Source organism: Rhopalosiphum padi, chromosome 4 (assembly GCF_020882245.1).
Source record: "Rhopalosiphum padi isolate XX-2018 chromosome 4, ASM2088224v1, whole genome shotgun sequence".
In the NCBI taxonomy this organism is placed as follows: domain Eukaryota; kingdom Metazoa; phylum Arthropoda; class Insecta; order Hemiptera; family Aphididae; genus Rhopalosiphum; species Rhopalosiphum padi.
Window position 1 is genome coordinate 50,170,834 of NC_083600.1, and position 20,578 is coordinate 50,191,411.

The window sequence follows — 20,578 nt, forward strand, 5'->3', positions numbered from 1 at the left end:
ATTAAATCAATTAAAATTATAATTGCCCTTATTTAAATTAAAACGCGATTTAAATATTATTCCACAGGTTGTTTTGTTATGTGACCTGCACAGCGTTCGCAGAGACATTAAGTTCTTTAGAATGTTATTACGAAACACTTTGTGGAATCAATGCTCGTCTGAAAAGGTATTACAGGACTTAACAAATACAAACACAGTAAATTGAGTTTCAGTGGCTATAGTAAGTAATATCGATTTTAATTTTATACCCACATACATTATACGTGGAGACATGCGTTCGAAGGTGTGGATAATATGTTTTGAAAAAAGGAAAAAAAAGAACGACCGTCATGTATGTGATGCATGTTTGAAATTAGTTTTATCTTTTGAACGGAATTTTATTGATTTAAATCCATACGACTAAAGTCTATATATATATATATATATATAATATATTGACATAGTTATGTGTAATCTGTGAGGGTTTTTAAATACTAGGTTCGTCCGGAATTATTTAAGTTATTATAATAAAATATAATAATGTAATAATATTATGTAAAAATATGAAGTGCATGATTTGGGACGAGCATATTGGGTCCACGTAGATTAATCACACACGCATAATATGCCGTATAGGTATTATTTCGTAGGTATCGGAAAACGTATAAAAAACAAAGATAAATAATAGGTACCGGGAAATCTAGTCGAAATCTATTACTTTTCATAGTAAAATGTTAAATGACTATTGTAAATATCGTATTATGAGTCGGAATCTTTGTTGTATATTGTTTTAAACATAATAATATGTATCTTCTACATATTCTATTCGACATTTAAGATTGTTAAAACAGAAAAATCGTATTCAATCCTATGTATGAGGAATCTCGACGAACGACATAAATCAATAAATTTGAAACAATATCTTATAGATGAGTTATTAGAGGGTTAAAATAATAATAATAATAAAAAAAAATACACGAGAATGCTTAATTAATAAACCACAATAAGAATTAATAGTCGATTTACCGTGGCGTACTAACTGAAAATGGGATTTCGTGTTTTATACAATACAGCATATACGACTACTTTGCGAAGGAAAATTCTATTCGTTTGTTTGCCTTAATTTATATTATCGCTATATCCTTCCTCTGCGTTTCAGCAATTTATAACAAACAGGTAGGTAGTGCGCCTATATTTCGCCAGTCGTTGAAGTATGCACTACAATGGCGTAATACATTAATAATCGCAAGTATTTAATTTGTTTAAAAGAAAAACTGCACTCGTCTTAAATAGATACGTCACGGAACGTTTAATGTTACTTGTGCGGGGCTGAGCGGCGTGTACGAGGAGTTAGAGGCACAGAAGGGCTTGTATGCTTGATGAAGCTCAACGACCCCCTCGCGTATCCCCTGCACGCACTGCAACAGTGCACGTTCCATTATTAATCGTAGTATGTTTATGGCCTAAAAGTGTGTGTGTGTGTGTGTGTGTCGTGTGTAGAGCGTACAGTGTACTCGGGATCGTTATTTAGTGTCATGCCATTTTTCCCTATTATATACAATATGTATACATATAGTACCTACTCTAGAAAATTAAATAACACGTTCAAATAATAATAATAATAATCATATCGCGTTTTACTCCGCGTGAACGTTTCCATTTCGATTGCCGCCGTCGTTCGAAATCGTCATGCGCTTCTATTTTTGTCATATAATAATATACTGATGCTCATATAAATCATAAAACGTTGCAGCGGGTATAGACGACGTCACGTCGACGAAAATGATAATTATATTATTATAATAATTTAATGATATAATATAATCGTGCTAATCATTAATTATTATACATGATACAGAAACTACGCTATACTGCACTGCTAATGAAAACGTTTACTGTGTTAATTCAATACAATATAATTATTATATATCAAAAAGTTTAAATAATATAATAATGTAAATATAAACTGCATTAGAACAAAATCAACCTAAAGCGTTGTCATACCCGATAATATATGTAATTGCAGTAATATTATAATCGTGACTCGCAAAAGGCACAGGCAATTAACAATATTGTGGCATAAAAAAAATCTCCCCGTGATTAAAATAATTCTATATGTACGTAATAATTCGTGTTGTATAATAATAATATAATAAAGGTATGTCAAAGCACAGTAATCAATCGATGCTTCATTTCTAAAAAAAATTAAATTAAAAAAAAACAAAATGTAAAACACTGCAAACCAAAAACCCTGCACACCAAACAGGAAATAAATTAAACAACTATTACATATATCATATAATATGTGAAAACCAGGTAAATAATATATGCATATATATGTATGATTCAAACAATATATGGTTTAAATGATAAAAATACTGCATAATATGTAAATTATATTTATTCGTACTTTTTGTTTATATAATATATTTATATATATATATTATACATCACCAAAGCCTACGAAAAGCTCTCACCACAATAGCACGCATATTATAATATATATATTTAAATAAAAAGGATCAATACCAAAATTATTTTTAAACGAAAAAATCTTTTTATAATTATATGATATAATGATGAACAAAACAATATAACAAATAATAATAACAATGTGATGATGATAATAATGAGATGATTTTGTATAAGAGTATAACAACGCGTGTGATATATATTATATTTATAATCATTCGAATTATGATAAATTAAATTAATAATAAAAACAATTTGTGCGTTAAAACGACACGAATTGTTTTCGAAATGAAAATGGACCGATTGCAGATACACAAATACACAATACAGAACGTCCGATATGGAGTTGAGTCTAAAATATTATATGATGATGATTAATGGATGATGATGGATATGATGGAAGGTAGTTACCTATAAAACAATAATTATAATATACTCTAAATATATGTATAAAGAAAAATAAAACAACAAAACCAAATCCCAAAACGAACAACTGAAAACTGTCCGGGACTCAGAAAACGTATATAAAATATATATTTCCACGCGTGCAACTGTCATCAACACTTGGTGGCAAAAACAAAACATGGCAAACAAAGAAAATAATAATAATAATAATAATAATAATAATTATCAAATAAAACCACACGAAACTACACACATAGTTTATATGTGTCGAACACGTATAAAAAATATGTGCGCGATGTATAAAATTGTATTTAATATTTATTTAGTGTCATAATAATTTATATATATATATACGTTTTTGCCGGGTCGATCTCTGCGCCGTCATGGCCACGATATATAGCACACGGCGTCAATAATCTTGTATACCGTCCGGTCCTAAACACGCGCAAAATGTTTATGGTTTTTTTTTTTTTTTTGGCGCTCTCATTTTACACACTCGGTAACGCATATACTGTCTGATGTGAATATCTGAAAATCCGACGAGCAACAGATTAGGAACGTAAATAAAAAGGCACACGCACACACATATCATCATAATATATGTAGGTATTATGTAGTTTATATATTTTATTATGTAAGTTTTACCTATACGTACGCCCAAGTACATAATAATATAAAATAATTATTGTGGGATGTAATACGTGTACGCTATCGACTAACTCGAAAAGTGTATGGCCATTGTAGTGTACAATAGGACTTGTAATATAAAAGTGTACGTAATTGAAAAATTAAAAAAACTGCTTTGTCTCTCCCTTACGCTTCCTATACAACGCTACAATTCGCTAATCATATTTATCAAGATATCGAATTTAAACAAAATATATATATTAAATACTTTGGAACCTTAATTTTCAATTTGGGATAGACGATAAGTAAGCATCTTTGTTTAGGTGCTTTAAATTTTAATTCGTTGTAAATGTAAAATAAAATAAAGTTGCAAAAACAAAAAAAAAATTTTAATTTTACAGCGATCGTAGAAGCGCTTTTCGAATTTAATTCCTTTTGATTATTCTTAATTTTAGTGCACTAATATAAATATCGGTTTAACAGTGTTAGTTAAGTATCATTTTTGTTAACTAAAAACTGGAAAAAATAGATTTATTTTCAACTTTAGATTCAACGTTAAGAGACACAGTCTCATTACCGTAAGACATAAACTAGTTTCTTACAATTTACATTGTAGAAATATATACCTCGTATTAATATAATTTTTTTGCAATGTATAGAGTAGTCATTTTTTGAAATGTTTTTTAGGGTAATCTTTGATTTAAAATCATAACATGGGACTTAAGATTTAAGGCTGTTGTAATTTTATTGTGATATGTATAATAATTATAAAAGACAATTTTAGTGTTCGAAGTCGTTCTCTACTTTTTAATTTATTTTTTTTTGAAATAACTGTCATATTTCTGTTCTTGTACACATTCGACTGACCGAAAGTTTAAAATTTGTTTTCGTAAAGAAAATTGTATAGATAAAATCGTTCGTTTTCGTTGTTATTTGTATAGTTATAAGATACAGGTATGCTCGTAACGCGATGATAGCATATAGGTACTCGTAAAAATAAAAATAAAAATATGTGAACTGAAAGTCGATTTCACAAACAAAGAGACCGTTTACGGCGGGTAAAATTAATTGGCGTCCCAACGCTACCAAGAAAACCGTTGCAGCGACAGGATATTTAGTGTTTTTGCAACAAGTGTATCCGCATCAAACGATATCAACTACGGAACAGCTATACATACACATTACTGAATTTATGTCAATTTTGTTCGCTAAAAAATATTGTGTTTTATTAACAACACGTGTTTTGGTACTATATAATATGACGTGTTCAAGTACCACCTACATATGACCCACTCGCACCAAAAGTTATAATTTACAAAAAATTTTGTCGCATTTGTAAATTCATAATTTTAAAATACAAAATATTATATGAGATATCATTAAAGTGCAATAATCGTCTCTCAATTTTTTCTATTTTTTATTAAAGAATAATGAAGTATGAATGTCGTCACAGTTATTAAAAAACCTATTTGAGATTGACTATTACTGGTGGTATATAATACATTTGACAAACCATGATTATCGATGATTATAATAATGGTAATATAAAACCAAAAAACGTTAGTAGGAAATGATTGTCGTAAAAATTACTAATAAACGTATTTATGTTTTATATTACTGTTATTATATGAATTATATGTTTGTATATTAATATATTTGAAATTATTTTAATCTTTAATCAATATAATATTATACAAGAATAATAGGTAAGTGTTGATCTACGAGTAATAATTTAGCCGACGTTACATCGCTATCGCTGCTGCAGTTATAATAGTTATATAATTATTAATACACTGGTAAATAATTTTAGTCATATTTAAATTACTACTGAACATGAGTTTTTCGAATAAGTTTTGTTTATTTGATTAAGATAAACTCTAATAATATAAACGAAAATGTAAGCGTGTATACAAATTCTAAGGGTTACACAAAAAAATAGTTTCGCTATTAATAAAATTAATGTAAACTTATCAATGCGGTATGGGATGAATCGTTGTTTTGTGTTTGCTGATCGTGTATAATGTATATTATTATTAAAAGTTAAAACCAGACGGGCTTCCGTGGAAGACAAAAAGAACCTAAATCACGTGTGTTTATATGGACAAAATTACGATTAGACCGTGTCAATTTTTGAAAACCATCAAATTTCAAAACTTTTTCTTTTATAAGCAATGTTTTTAAATAAAATGTTCGATTTTGAATTTGAATCCAATTATGTCTGTTTATAAATCAATTTTTAATGAATTAGCGTACATGATAGTCTTGTGTACTTTATGGGATGGATGAGCTCGCGTCGGAACGTGCAATCAATTATTTCCTCATTGAAACGAGATTAAACTTGAAAGCGGTGTATTTACTGTATTTTATGAATTTATGATTTCCAATTGTGTAATAACGATAAATGTTCGTGTATTGTAATAAGTTTTTGAATCGCGACGTTTGAAACAGCTGATCCAACGGCGCCGTGATGCAGGAAGTATAGTTACCGTGTCGCATAGAAAACGTACACTGTGCGCGAAAAGTTGAAACAACGCTGTCAAACACATCGCTCGTAAATTTTTCAAATTACTCGCACAGATCCCTTTGTTTGCACGCACGCACGGGGACCCTTAGCGGGATTTCCGGCGCATAACAACCCTTCTCCGTACACACCATCTACTGGAGTCTCGTCATCGCCACCACCACTACCCGCACTGCTATTACATCGCTTCCGTGCTACTACTGAGTGTACACAGGGTATTGCATATAAATAGAAAATACCATATATATATATATATATATATATATATATATAGGTAGGCGCTTCCGTGAATTATTTTTTTTTATTTTAAATACAAAGATCGTCTGTCGATTATCAAGCGCACGGTTAATTTACGAATATATCCGCGATCACGCTAGATCTATATGCGAGCAATAGATATTGGTACCTAATATAGAAAAATTATAAAAATTACTATTCGATCAAATACACACGTCCGATATCGACATGCGATTTTAACAACCGTAATTAATTTAGGCACACGCGCACACAAACACCTGCAGCGGCGATTCACTCACGCGGGAGTTGAGCGTCGTTCGGGTGCGAAATCGGCACGCGCGCGGAACGCGAGTTGTAGCGAAAGGACGGGACGGCGGACCAGAGCGGATGTGAAGGGAACGGCAAAGCGGACGCGCGGTGGCGGGTTTAATTTAAATTTCACCCTCCCATCACCGAGCCGCCCGTCACCGCTTCATCGTTGTAGTTTTACGCGCGTATAGTAACCGGTCGCGTATTACTACGCGTGTATATATACATACGCGCCGCACTCCGTAGTAAAGAGGTGTGCTCACGGTGCAACGGATAGGACGGCATCGGGTGGGGGTGGGTTCAGTGAGCGGTGGCAGCGGATCCTCACAAAAGCCCGGGGATAATGATGACGGGGGTGCGAAGGCGGGTAGGGTTGTCGAACAGAAAGAGAGAGAGAGAGCGCGCACAGAGAGAGAATGTGTGAGAGAGGGGTGAGAGAGGGAGTGAGAGAGAGTGAGCGACGGGGAGATATAGGAGGAGAAGAAAAAGAAGAAGAAGCGGTGGCGAATGAGCCCTGGAGGGAGGGAGCGACAAAGGGGTCGTGTGCGCGATGGCAAAGTGCGGCGGGGGTGGGGGGACTTTGCAGCGGCGAACGTGCGCGTCCCGGGCAAAAGGGCCAGGGATTCGAGCGAAAGTGTTTACGACAAGGGGTAGGTTGGGGCGTAACGATGCCAGCGGCGGGGTGAAGAGGTTGAAACGGAAAATGGGGTTGCACCGAGCGCACACGCGCGCACACATACACACTCTGATCGATGGTGACCGGCGGGAGTGCGCGAGGGTGAGCGACGGGGGCCGGAGCTTGTTTCGGACGGGGTAGAAGGGCTACAACTGGAGGAGGGTAAGGATGACTCAAAACACGGTCGGATGACTCATCGCGCGCACGACCCCCTCAACCCCTCCATCGTTTATAATACCGTCCCACTGCACGTGGCGTACACATATATGTATAGAAGGAAGAGAGAGAGAGAAAGTGCGCGTGTTCCTTTTTTTTTTCTTTTCTTTCTACTACTCTTTTTAAGCACTTAAAAAGAAGGGGATGTCCTCGTGTAAAAACGCGCGAGCGGACTTAGAACTATTTTTCTATATTATATATAATATGAGTTATCGCTCTCCGAGGCGAGAGATTATAATAATAATAATAGCAATATTATATTGTGTTATTTTATATTTCTTTATAATATAAATAAAAAACAGGTACAATAGTATTATAATGATAATATGTTTAATTAATTTGCTACTGTGATATTATATGGTTATTAAAAGATCGAAACGCTTTTAGGATACAATATCCGGAAGCTGGATTAAAATTGAAACTACAAGTTCATATTAAGAACTGCTTTAGATGCTTGACCGTGAAAAAAAGTTCACTTAGGTAATTATTATAATTTTATAAATTACGGAGAAAAATTTTCACGTGTGTAAAAAATTGAACACTCTTACAAGATTTAGTAATCTACATTTTGAACTCAAATATAGATGTGAATATGTTTTGAAATATTTTCATTATAAATAAATATTTTTATAACCAGAACTCTCTAATGTCTAACACGTTTTTCTATACTCAGGGTACAACATGGTAGCGGGCGGAGACTCTTTGACGACAATTTGTTGCACGCGTCGCCGCCGCCGCCAACGTTGTTACATTTTCAACGCGAAACGGCTATGGTGCACAAAATACCGAATGCAGTGGCAAAGTAAAATATAAAAGACGTAACAGTAAGCTCAACGGCTGGTTCAAAATCATCGTACGCGAACGGACGAACGAGCGTCTTCTTCACTTGCCACCCATCGCCTCCGATTAATAACGTCGTGTTTCGCGCTCGACGGAGAGTGACTAATTTCTAAAGCGAAGGTACATTTACTGCTCTAGAGTTGGCCCTTGGCAGCCGTGGAGTTTATAATGTTCTATGAAAAATATTATATTTTACGTGCAAATGAGTCAAGTGGAAATCATACGAGTACACGACGGTTTAATAATATAATATTTATCTTTAAAAGCGTAGGTATTAGAATATCTATTTTATATTATATACGCAACACTGACTTTGTGATGAGTTCTAAATAAAAAAAATGTACAGATAATTAAAATTATATATATTAGTATGATATTTTTGACTAACAAAAACCGTATTATTTATCTACCACGTGCAAGTTGTGTGTTGATCATAATACTATAATAATAACTGATATAATATGATCTTATTTTTGAAATTGTAATAATAATATTCGTTTTGTATTTTGAAATGGACTTTAATTTATACTACTAGTATATTATACTACCCATGTTCAAAGTCAAACGTTTTTATCGGTTAATATAAATTCAATTGACAATTAGTTTACTATTAAACTAACAAAAAATAATGGATTAAAAATTCGCTATCTATAGTCTATACCAAATCGTTATTTAGTTAAGATTTTACAACGGCTAAAAGTAGACAATATAAAAATATATTGTTTGAAAAATTTTAAGAACAATTATATCTAATTTATCATTTTAATAATTATTATAGTAATGATTTGAATTATTATTTTAATTTTCTAAAACTATTTTTTCATAAAAATCAGTTTTATAATACAAATATTCGTATCTGAACTCAAAATTTTAAAACCAAACTACGTATTATAAGTATTATAAATTATAATATTAAAATTAATAATCGCTATTGTTGTAATTTTATCAATTATCTAAATATTATTTATTAAACACATAATTATTACACATTGTTAGTTGTTACAATGTGTTATTGCGTGCTCTACATTTTTCATTTGTTTCAGTAAAAATATGGTTTTTGTGTGTTTCATCTGTCACATTTTAGTCTGAAATTTGGCGTTACAAATTAATGGTGCTGCTTACAGTTCAAAGTTATATTTTTTAAAACTCAATTGTCATTGTTTGAAACAGTGTTACCAAAATACAACAAACGACGTTATTTGTAAAAGTAAAATACTAGAATAATGTATATTTTTTCAAACTTAAACTAGCGGAAAACATATAATGGTAATTTAATTACTAAAGCCATGTAATAATATATTCTCATTTAAATTTTCATAAAATAGGTACGGTATTAAATATCAATATTATTTTGTAGGTATATTAAATTATACATTGCGAATATTCTAAACAGTATTTTATTGAGTATAACTTTATACGTTGTTATTAATTGTAATTATATTTAAATACCTAAATAGAAAAAATATAAACACGAAGTAATTGAGCAATTAAGATTATTAATTATAAGTTTATTTTAAAGTGAACTCATATTTGTACACATTAGTTTAAAATAGTTAATCGAAACAATATCGTACATTCGTATATTTAATATTCATATTTAATTATTTTCCTCCCATAGTACGTTGTATTAACGTCATAAGCCAAGATAATATATATGTAAACGAGAAAGACAGCATACACCTAATATGTATCCAAAAGGTTAAAATATAGAAGTAGTGTTGTTGTAATGATGCAGAAAAATGATTATGATAATACTTTTGGATTGTACCTAATTTAAAATTTGAAAATCAATTATTTAAGTAATATAATAATATAATAATTATTACCTATTCGAGGTGTAAATAAAACGAATCGGTTAGGAATTACTTTTATCGATAAAGAGTAATCGAATGATTATTATTTCGAAGCTTTTGTTCACGAAGCGGATTTAAATTATATACGCAGAAAACTAATCGAAAATGAGATAATACTGTATAGTAAATAATATGTATGTCATTGTGCGTGTATAAAAAGATTAAAAATATAATTTTCTTTTGTTTCAGCTCGTTATTGCATGGGTTTTAACGATATTATACGAAATTCAGTAATTGTAAAATCAGTGCATTTTATGATTTTTGTATTTTATTCATCGTCTTCATTTTTAAATAAGTGTAGAGATAAATATTATAGCTATAACCGCAAGTGCAGCCTCTTCCAAAATCGGTTATATGCTAGAGAAGCAGCGGTAGTCGAACACCTGCGGGTTTTTGGGATTATGTTTTATTGCACTTAATTTTGCTAAATTAATTTTTCTCCAATTTCGTTGCCCGGTGGGATCGCAACCGTAGGCAAAACATTATACGATTTATTGTGACGACTCGTGCATTCGTCGAGTCTTGAACAGCTACTTATATATTTTATAATGTATAATACCCGTATAGTGACTACATAACTACCTATTAACGTTCATTAAAATTATGCATCTTAAAGTAAGTTACCGTTCGCGTGACGAAATCGTCATATTCTAAACGTGGTATTAATAATATAATAATATATTTATATATCAATATAATATATAACCTTTAGTGCACAGTGGTAAACTTAAACACAGGGTATACCCGTGCGTACAAGTCGTAGTACGACCACATACTGGACGTGTATAAATAAAGTCATACTATTATGTGTTATTGACGAGAAAAACGTGAAGGCAAAACATTCTGCGATAAAGTTACCCTGCTGTATATACGTGTACACAGAGTGGTGGCATATTTTTGTGCTATAGCTGCAGCAGCGTGCGATGTCATTGTCGGCGCGCTCGTGCAGTGCAAAGGGGAGTTCCAAAAAAGTTTCGACGGTATAATATAAAAATATAGGTACTCGCTTCAGTAGGGGTGGACTGCTGTGGTGATTCGTGTAAAAACCTCAATAGTGCGTGTTTCATTGTTTTCTTTTTCCGTGCTCGACTCGGTCGCGTTTTGGATCCCCTCGTCGTGTATGTACGCCAAAAGCATAAATTTACACACATACGAATGTAAAATAAAAATATAATTATATGGGTTCCGCGCGTATCCCTATCGCTAATAACGTGACGACATAATATTATAACACTATAGGCACTACATAATATACGTATTATAATATTATATAAATGTGAACAAAACAATAATATGTGTGTGCGGGTGACAACCGTTTGCATAGACATTTAAACTGAAAATTGATGAACCGTTAGTGCACACAAACAGTAATATTTTATATATAAACCATGAATATAAAAAAAGTTGTAATAATAAGAAAATGGTATTCATTTCAATAAATAATAATAAACAAATTAGGTAGAATGTTATAAACACACAATTATAGAACATAAATCTTTTAGAAACATTTTCAGTTCAATAGTTACATAATATTACATACTTGGACTATTTAGTTCATTAGATATTATAAAGTAATAACAATAATTACGAATGGAAGGAAATTAACATAACGTATAACGTGGTATTAATAATATCTACATATTATCATCCTTAAAAAAAATTATAATTTAAAACCATGGTTATAAATTAAAATCAATTTTTATTGATATTTTATTTTAGTTCACATAAATGTAGAAATTGTTTTGTTACATTTGTGGATATTTATACTGAAAAAACGGTCTATCAATTATTGTAGGTAAGATTTTTTAAAATGTGATATTTAAAAAATGTATACGCAAACGGTGTTTAAAATTGCAGGTAAAAATTATGATTGTACGTAAATAGTTTTACGCGGATGGTCGGAAGTTTTTCGCTCGTTAAAATATACTTGAGATGCGGGCTAAAGGCATGTAGTTTATATAGCGAAAATTGCAATGTTGCATATCGTCTCGACGTATATATTATTATATCTTTGAAAACTATACGCGCCTTTTCACCGAAAACTTTCAATCGGTTGTACGAATAAATAAATTTGCATTGAGAGAGAAAAACGACGTTTTGGAACTAAAAAAGTTTGCTCGTTTGTATTTTGATAAAATGTGTTACGCGTACAGTTCCTTCTTTTTTTCACGTACCCATATAATATGTCAAATATATTGCATAACGAATCTCACTATATTTATTATATCGACAAAATGATGTGCTAACTACGCAATCCACAAATTATCGTATAAATTAGTTTCAAAACAAAAGATCACACATCAAACACACGTTCAAAATGTCCAAAAATAAAAAAAAAATTAAATAAAAAATAAAACAAAAATTACTCAATGTATGAAACGTTTGCAGGTTTTATTATTATTATTATTATTTTTTTTTTAGAATTGCAAACCACTCAAGCCTCACTAAAAACCTCCAAACTCGGAAACTTTTTTTTTAATATGATTTACTTGAATATATATTGTATATACTGGTTTCTCATTTCGTTTCATCCGCAGAGAACATCAGCTACTCCTAATCAGGTTCCACAAACCCATAACGGAGCCTGTAAATAATAACTTCTGACCAATCGTATTTTTTAAATGGTGTTAAATAAAGCCTATATTATTATAATAGTGCACCTGCTAGAACAACGCTATTCTTTATTATGTATAGATGTATATTTAGGTATCAAGTATAATATTTATCGTTAAACGATTATACAAAAATAAATAAAACTCGACCAAAAGCATATAAACACCGTCATTGCATATAAAATTTGAATTTGAGCCAAATTCTATTTCTTTAACTAAGTATGATAATAAACGTTTGATTGGGATCAGGCCAAACCCAGATATATAATATAGTTATTAAGAAAACTGATAATTTTGAAAAGTATTAATTAATTTTCACTATTTTTTTGTTTTATTATGGCAATGATATACTATATTCTTATTTTTGTAAACCAACATTTCTGTTATGTTTTATTCAGAACCTTTAATAAATGTTATGATATATTATATTTTTTTAGATAATGTATATTAGCATAAACATAAAATAAATAAATAATTGTGCAAAAGCATATGAAAAAAATGAAATTGACTTACCCAAATTGGCTAGGTATCACAGCAGAGTATCCAGCTCTTATACTCGGAAAAGCAAACGCTGAAAAACACAAAACATACTTGCTATATTATATTTTAATTACTCAAAAATGTTAATGATCATCATAACATAAATACCCCTGCATTATACCATTAGCTTGGTATCAACCTATTACTCTAAGCTTTCATCAGCGTTTTATTTATATATAGTTAATATATGTGTAACAACAAAGAAACTCTAATAAATTATACGTCAAAAAAGAAACCTTATTTATTAAATACATACTTTTATTACGCATTACGCACATACGAGTAAAGAGATTGGTAACAAAAGGCTGAGGAGGCTTATACAATTATATGATAATGAGCGATTCAAATCATATTTTTTTATAAACTTTTTAATTGATATACATAAAAAAATATAAGAAGAACGCTGCATTGCATGTGATATTTTTTATTACATTTAATGATATTCAAATATTTTTTCTTCCAATAAATACACCCAAATTAATGTTTAATTAAACATGGATAATACAATATATTGGTATATATAACATTTAAAAAAGTATATGTTATAATACCCAAGGCTTTTCAAAAGGAAAACAATTAAGAACAAATGTCGAATTTGTTATTGTATGTAAGTACGAACAATTAGTACAATCATGTTAACATCATAATATTTTAAGTTAAAACTAAATTAACATTTCCTTATTTAATTTTGTAATATAGGTTTAATGTTACTGCCTGATATGAATGTTTTTGCCACAAAATGAGAAATACTAAAAGCGGTTTTGTTATACTTAGTATGTGACAGACAGATTTAACAGATGTTACGCTGACAGCACCCTCTTAATTATCACTAATGTACCTATACTCGTTATTTTCATTCCAGTCAAAAGTCTTTTAATTTTTATTCAGTTTTATTAGTATGATGATCTCTAAAAATATAAATAACATTTTAAGGAATTAAATAAATATTCATCAGTTAATTTTTTTAAATTTATTTTTTCTTTAATACCTAATGTTTTTCATTGAAAATCTGAACATTTTATCCAGCTATCATTAAATGTTATACCGAATTGAGATAGGTATACAGATTATAATAATTATTACAAATATTAAAACATACAACTAATAAGAAATAACTAAAAATTATAGAAACTTATAGATTGGATATTAAATAATAGTAAGTTTTTCGAAATTGATAGTTGTATAGGTAGGTACCGGAAAATTTTTTCAATTCCTTGAATTACGTAATCGTTCATAGATCCACGTTTATTGCTAATAGAGTATGGAGAATACCTATGTATGCTGCAGGACTGAACTATATATACCTACTATGAATCATGAATGGCTTCTGCTGTGATTTTGCTAAGCTAGGGTTTAAAAATCGTTTCGTTTTATAATGTAGGGAGTATACACTACATAAAATCGTATCTACAAAGGAATCATATCAATTATGATAATAAAATGCTAACATTTTTAATAATTATTGTCAAGTAATTGGTTTTAACGGCCAGGTACCTTATAATTGACGCAGTATTGTAAAGTGTGTACAATTATTAGTGCTCATAATAATTGGTCAGACTATTACGTGTAAAATAATTTAATATCAGACTCATTTTGTTACAAATATAATTATTTATAATTATTATATAATTTTCAGTTTAAAGAAATAACTTTTTGGTTATTTCAAGTTTTGATGGAACAAACATTATTTCATTTTAAATATACTACAATAGTAATTATAGATATTATAATTTCATATTATTATAACTCATAACCCCGTTGAAGAATTTTAAGGACGTATAACAGGAGAAAACGAGATTGAAGCACGTGTAAGTTGAGTATATTTGGCAGCGGCTGTACATACTAGTACCTACGATAGGCTGCCGATGTGACCTGTCGGAAAGTCGGTAAATACCTATAGATATATACTGCAAGTATGGCCGCCGACCACGCATCGTAACAGCGTAATAATAATTTAATGGTGGTCGTACGCTGGGCATAAATACTATAAAGTACTGTTGACAAAAAAAAAAAAAAAAAAAAATAACGCCGACTGTAAAAATAACCGAAAACCGTTGCCAAACTCTGCTCGGGGACTCTGGAATGACGCGCAGTGTTATTTCTGGGGATATGAAAATCGCGCGCGGAGACGAATAATTTTTGACACGGTAAAAAATACAGTCACACGAAAATATTCCGAGCATTATACGCGTTTATTATAATTTTTAATAGCAACAATAATAGCAGCGAAATACGCGATATTTTGTTCATAAATTTTGGTACGCGAACATAACCTCGAAACCGTCAACGTTTATAAATATGTATGCGCACACATTACAACCGCTGTTGCAAAGCTATATATTATCGTCTATAAATGGATTACATACGCGTACAGGCGAATACAAGTACCTAGTCAAAATTTCGTTTTTAAATAAGTAGGACAAGACAATCGATAGGTTTTTAGTTTAATAGCGTATGCATATAAACTCTGCGTTTGTAACGTATATGTACATAATACATAATATTATTATACATATTTATGTTATGCGATAGTTTAGGGCAATGGACAGCAACGGCGTGTAATATTATTGTAATTTGCTGCAGTGACGTCCGATTCCATTTTGTTTTAACTTTTAATTTATTAATAGCGAAGGCCAAGGAGACAAACGTCGTACGCGCCAGACATACATGTGCTATGCACTCTTCTTCGATAAAAATGCTTGTGTCTCATCGTTTATACGTACAGAGGTATACATTTAACTTTATTACACGCCACAACTAATTATAATGTTATACGCGCGAGAAATTAACACAACCACCATCGTAGGTATGATTCTCCGAAAAAATTATTGCAAATAAATTGTATAAATAACGAGACTGTAAATGGAATTTTGGAAAATCGGAAAAGATTTGAAGTCGTGTGATATTTTTTTTTATTTAATAAGCGGATGATAAAAAAAAACTGGATTTTCTTATAATTATTATTTATTATTATAATTTTATTACAGATATGCTCGGCTAAATATCAATAATTTCACTTGTGAAAACATCACAGATATTATTTTATTTTCATTAGTAATCTTTTGCACTCGTATACAATTTAAATGCATAATAAATTAATAATATATACGATAAGAATATTGTATAATATTTTTATTACCGTGAATACGAAAAATCTTCAAACGTTTCGTATAGTGCTACGCGTTGGCTACACAGACGAACGCTCGGTTTAAATATAGACATATTTTTTAACTGTGTGGAAATACATTATAAGGTAGGTGTCAGTTGTCACATGGTATACGGCATGTTTCTTGAAATAAACTAGGTCCTAAATAAATTGGACATCGCTCAAGTGGCTCAGGTGAACCGTTCTAGAAGTCGCATCTATTAGATAGACTGACACGATCGCCGGAAATTTAATAGAACGACGAAGACTAGCTATAGAAAATAACATATTATACGCGGACGAGAACGTACATTACTATGAGAGGAAAACATGTCCTGAAGGAAATATTTCATGTGCGTATGGAAGAAATCGGTACAAACGGTGTTACTGGATTAACAAATTTGTAGAAGTTTTTTGTTATAGTGTATAATATTTGTATACAGCAGAGTTATTGTATTATTATTCGATTTATTGTCATAGACATTATAATGTCCACAACTGTTCATTGTTGCACGATTTTGAAAATTGATAAAAATAAATCAATACCTATGCTGTTATCTGGCAGAATTATTGAAACTTATATGACGTACAATGGTAATATTTCTTTAGTACATTATTTTCAGTGGTAACTTAATGACATTTTAGTACAATGTATAAACTTAATATATACCTATAGATCTGAAAGATTGTATAGTTTTTTTTTTATGTCAGTTACATACTACAATAAGTACACAACAACACAACATCAATACTTGTGAGACATATAACGAGTAACGTTTTAACACTTATATTAAACACAATTATTATCAATTATCATAATATACGAACGATATTATTAGTCAATGATAGCCGATAGGAATAGTTACTTAATTCTTCAAGTTTTTTTTACTTCGGTATTGACCTTTGACTACATTTGATTTCATGATATTATATAACATAGTAACATATTATGTTTTTATAATAAATTCGAGTGTTGTATATTAATAGTAAGTTTAGTAATTAGTAATATAAATATCTATATCACAATAAATGATTTTCTAGCTTTTGAATTACCTAGTATTTAAATATTTTGTAAAAATTGAATAAATAAAGCATGTGTTAAAACGTTTAATAAGTTTTAAATATTTATTTTACAGAAATTATGCAAATTATTAAAATCGAACGAAGTAATAAAAAATATGCACGCATGCTGAATGTTCCATAATTCAGCGCAAGGTTTACTGATATTAACCGTTACGGTCCGCGGGGATGTTAGTAAGTTCGTTTACTTACACTTAATGGTATTTAATAACAGTTGACTTTGTTCTACAATGATAGTGTTGATACTTTGCGCTGTGACTATCGTTTCCCTCAAGTCGTACAGTATAATATGTACATCAAGGAATACAAATGAAGAAAAATATTATGTATTGTATGAGCTTTAAGGGGGCTGACGGGTGTAGGCTGTGGATCCGAACGTAGGTACATTATATAATAATAATATATAGCCGGGAATGAAGTATGATACGTTGAGTGACTGCGACAAGACAAGAGGAAAACAAAACGGTTATGAGCCGGGTTCATTCAAAATGCATGCGGGTTAAGGTGAATCGGAATAAGAGATGATATTGTAATAATAATATCGTCTCGCATAAATGTTTTAATCATTTATCGTGCAAGAAACTTTATTCTTTATTTGTGTGTGTTTAATAGGTACGTCAGAACCGAGTATATAAAAATATATATAACACATTATTATTATTATAGTGTAAAAAATATAATAAATATTGTATGCCATATTCGTTATTATTTTTTTTTTACTATATGAATAATATCAGGAATGAATTGTTATTGAAATACTTTTATACCAATGTGGTTTTTTTGTTTTAAATTCAAATAGGATCATCTGTATAATATGAAATATATACACATTATGATATCGTATACATCGAAATAAATCAAACATTTGAAATGCATCATCTTGTCGACTGAAACGATCATCAGTAAAAAAAAAAAGTATTTTATTAAAATTGCATTGTACTGAACTTTATATTCAATTATTTATTTAATTTTAACACTAAGTGATTTATCTAAAATTTACTATTCAAGATATATAATTATATTATTATAATAGTGATAGCACTTATAACTCAATAAATCGAAAAGTTTCGAATTATGATAAAGTTAATAAAATAAAAAAATAAAGTGTTGTCTTTTATAATACTTTATTATGTTTATGGATTAGCTTTTAAAATTCATAATTACACATAGATACTTGATACTAATTACTATATTCAGGTAATCAATTTTAATTCAATATTGAGACAATTTAAATTTGGACGTAAATAGGTAATGATAAATATTTACTCCCGAAATTTGATAAAAAATAAAATATTGTATGATACATTACATCATAATATTATATTATGATTTATAAAAAATATTTTATAAAGAAATATTAATAACAATATAATAGTGTTGCGAGAATGTTATAACAAAAACTATTAGTATTCAGAAAGTAAAATAAGCTTGAAACCGTTTTTATAAACGAATTCAGTTTGGGTAGCATAAATCACAAATGGTATTAAATAGTAAATTTTTATCCAACAGGTCATTCTTTTAACTCTTTTTGAGTACAAATTATACCTAGTTTATTCGAACTCCTTTCTGTATTAACTATTCAACGAAACGAATGAAAGTTTTGGAAAAATACATTAATAATGAAAATATTAAAAAGAGTTCAATATTGATTCGAAAAGAATTTAACCCACCATCTACTTATAAAATAGCTCTGGTGTATACCTAATACTATACCTACTATATGAATGCATGTATTCTACGTTTAAATGTGGAACACGTATTGCCGTATACGACTGCCGTGGCTTAATCTATTTTGGTTTTTTTATTTACTTCGTGGGGGTATTATGTGTATAATCGGTTCAGCGTGAGAGTAAAGAAAAAACACTACCAACGTCCAACTCTGTCCAGTCAATACACAACATGGAAGTTTTATTGGAAGCAAAAAATAAAAAAAAAATAAGGATTAAGGGAAATTTATTTAACGTTTAGCGTGCTCGGCGTTTCCCGGGGTTTTGTGTCTGAATGTTTGCCGTTACCGTGGTTACTGCGCTGTGGAAGTGGCAGTAGTGCCGAGTTACGGAGACCACGAATACGGTTAGGCTGGATGGTCGACGGGGCGGGTAGGCGATTCGGGTAGAAGTAAAAACCGTCCATTTTATCGGTCTGGCCGCACGGGTGTTTACAGTCGAAACGAGACTGCATTTTTAAAACCCCCCGGTGGTTATTAAACGAAAACCCCTCTACCATCGTCGTCACAGGGGGGCGGCGAGGATATTGCGAAGAGGTGGAGGGCGGAGAGCGGGGACTAACGCTGCGGTTTCGGCCAGCGGAAAACGTTACGGCGTCAAAACGATATATGCGACATGTGCAAACACGACCACCACTATAGGTGCTCATAATATGAGTGACTTTTTGTTTTTGCCAAGAATATTACGCATGAGGTAATTTATTATGTACGTGTGTGAGCGTGAGTGGCACCTTGGTATATTATAATATTTTATAGAGATTTTCGTGATTTTCATATAAGGATGAGGAATGCGATAAATGGATGAAATTGAATCTACCGGCTATACCGGCTATTATATTCGGCTTTTCCCGATCCTACACACACACACTCATATATACATTTATCTACGTACCTGTATAATCATATATATATATATATATATATATAATATAATACATTTAATTTAGTGAATATATATTTAAACTATGTAATAATATGGTCTTATATGCTCTTATTCGTGTTTCGTCGCCAGTTTTTGGGTTATATTTTTCTTCTTCCTTGATAATTTCAACAAAAAGTAACTATTAGTAACTATTTATTTTTTTTTATAAAATAGAGTATATAGGTAAGATACAGACTTTTTTTAAATTTGTGTTTTGTGTTTTCATTTTGTATTTTAATGCGATTTCGAAAAGTCGTTACCACAGCACGGAAAGCCATGAATATATAAACAATTAATATATTTTACGGTTTTTCAGCCCTAACTTAAAAAAAAAAAAATAATGAAAAATTGGTTTTTTTTTAAATAAAAATCTGAAACAGTGAATTTATAAAGATAATAATAATTTATGAAACTAAAT

At 30.5% G+C, this 20,578-nt stretch overlaps 1 protein-coding gene across 1 annotated transcript in view; it reads right to left on the minus strand.

Annotated features, from left to right (window-relative positions):
- LOC132930876 (RNA-binding protein 24-like) overlaps positions 1–20,578 on the minus strand; it is a 40,082-nt gene that overhangs the window by 8,033 nt on the left and 11,471 nt on the right. Inside the window, exon 3 of the mRNA XM_060996975.1 lies at positions 13,261–13,318. Within this exon, the coding sequence (XP_060852958.1) occupies positions 13,261–13,318 (58 nt within the window). The remainder of the gene's footprint in view (positions 1–13,260; positions 13,319–20,578) is intronic.